The sequence below is a fragment of the Aplysia californica genome, unplaced genomic scaffold (assembly GCF_000002075.1).
Source record: "Aplysia californica isolate F4 #8 unplaced genomic scaffold, AplCal3.0 scaffold00188, whole genome shotgun sequence".
In the NCBI taxonomy this organism is placed as follows: Eukaryota; Metazoa; Mollusca; class Gastropoda; order Aplysiida; family Aplysiidae; genus Aplysia; species Aplysia californica.
In genome coordinates this window covers 623,302-624,248 of record NW_004797458.1, presented here as the reverse complement: position 1 = coordinate 624,248, position 947 = coordinate 623,302, and the positions used below count along the sequence as shown (strand labels likewise).

At 38.5% G+C, this 947-nt stretch overlaps 1 protein-coding gene across 1 annotated transcript in view; it reads left to right on the top strand.

Annotated features, from left to right (window-relative positions):
- Positions 1-484: 484 nt before the first annotated feature.
- LOC101847959 (deoxyhypusine synthase) overlaps positions 485-947 on the top strand; it is a gene marked incomplete in the record, with an annotated part of 14,828 nt that continues 14,365 nt past the window's right edge. The window contains 1 exon segment of the mRNA XM_035969845.1: positions 485-776. Within this exon segment, the coding sequence (XP_035825738.1) occupies positions 719-776 (58 nt within the window).

The window sequence follows — 947 nt, the reverse complement described above, 5'->3', positions numbered from 1 at the left end:
TCGTCTTTAGTTAAAAAATGCAGATGTTCATCTTTCTTCTCTTATAACTTGACTATTACTACTCGTGCAGATTTAAGATTTCTCATGGTAAAAGACATGATATTCGTTGTCAGTTTAACACAGATGTTGGAGAGATCTGTCGTGCCTCTTTTAAATTAACAATGTTTAACTAAAATAGGACAAATTGGGTACTCTACAAACACTTGTCTAGAACAAAAACTAAGGCACAGAAATTAACCATTCTAACTCAGAATAAATCTCAAGACATTGAGCTTTTAGTACATCCACGTAATGGTTTGCTATGTGGGCTGGGGAAGAAGTTACATCGTTTTAAACATAGTAAAAAATGCGAACTTCCCGACCGACACTGGCAAATCGCTTCTGGGCTTATTAACCCCGTGACCCCGAGTCAGGGAGCTCCGGTGGGCTGCTGAGTCACGCTAACTAAAAGTAACAGAATTGGGCGAAAAGTGACGCTGTGATTGATTTATTTTCATTCTGGTTACCATGTACGTAGAGATACTGATACTTGGTGCCTGGTTACCATGTACGTAGACACTCCGTTTTTGTATTAAAAATTTATTTTGGCCGGACCCTAACCCGAACACAAATATGAATTAAACTCGGGAATCTTAACACTCGCCAAAATAATAATAAAAAAACCCTCACAATCTTCACGTTTACCTGGCAAATTATCAGTTTTTCAAAATGGCTGCTGATGGAACGTGAAGGCAATTTCCAAAGGGTGCCTAAAGATCTAGATGCTCAAGTAGCGGGTTAGATCAAAATATTTGTAGTAGTAGTTAGGCCTAGTGAAAATAAAGGCAAAATATCTGATTTATTTTGGCTCAAAGAGTATTGAAATATCGATAATCACTTTATGTTAGGTTAGTTGTCATAGGTAATTGTAATAGGTAGGGATAAGGACGAGGGGGGGGGGGGGGGGG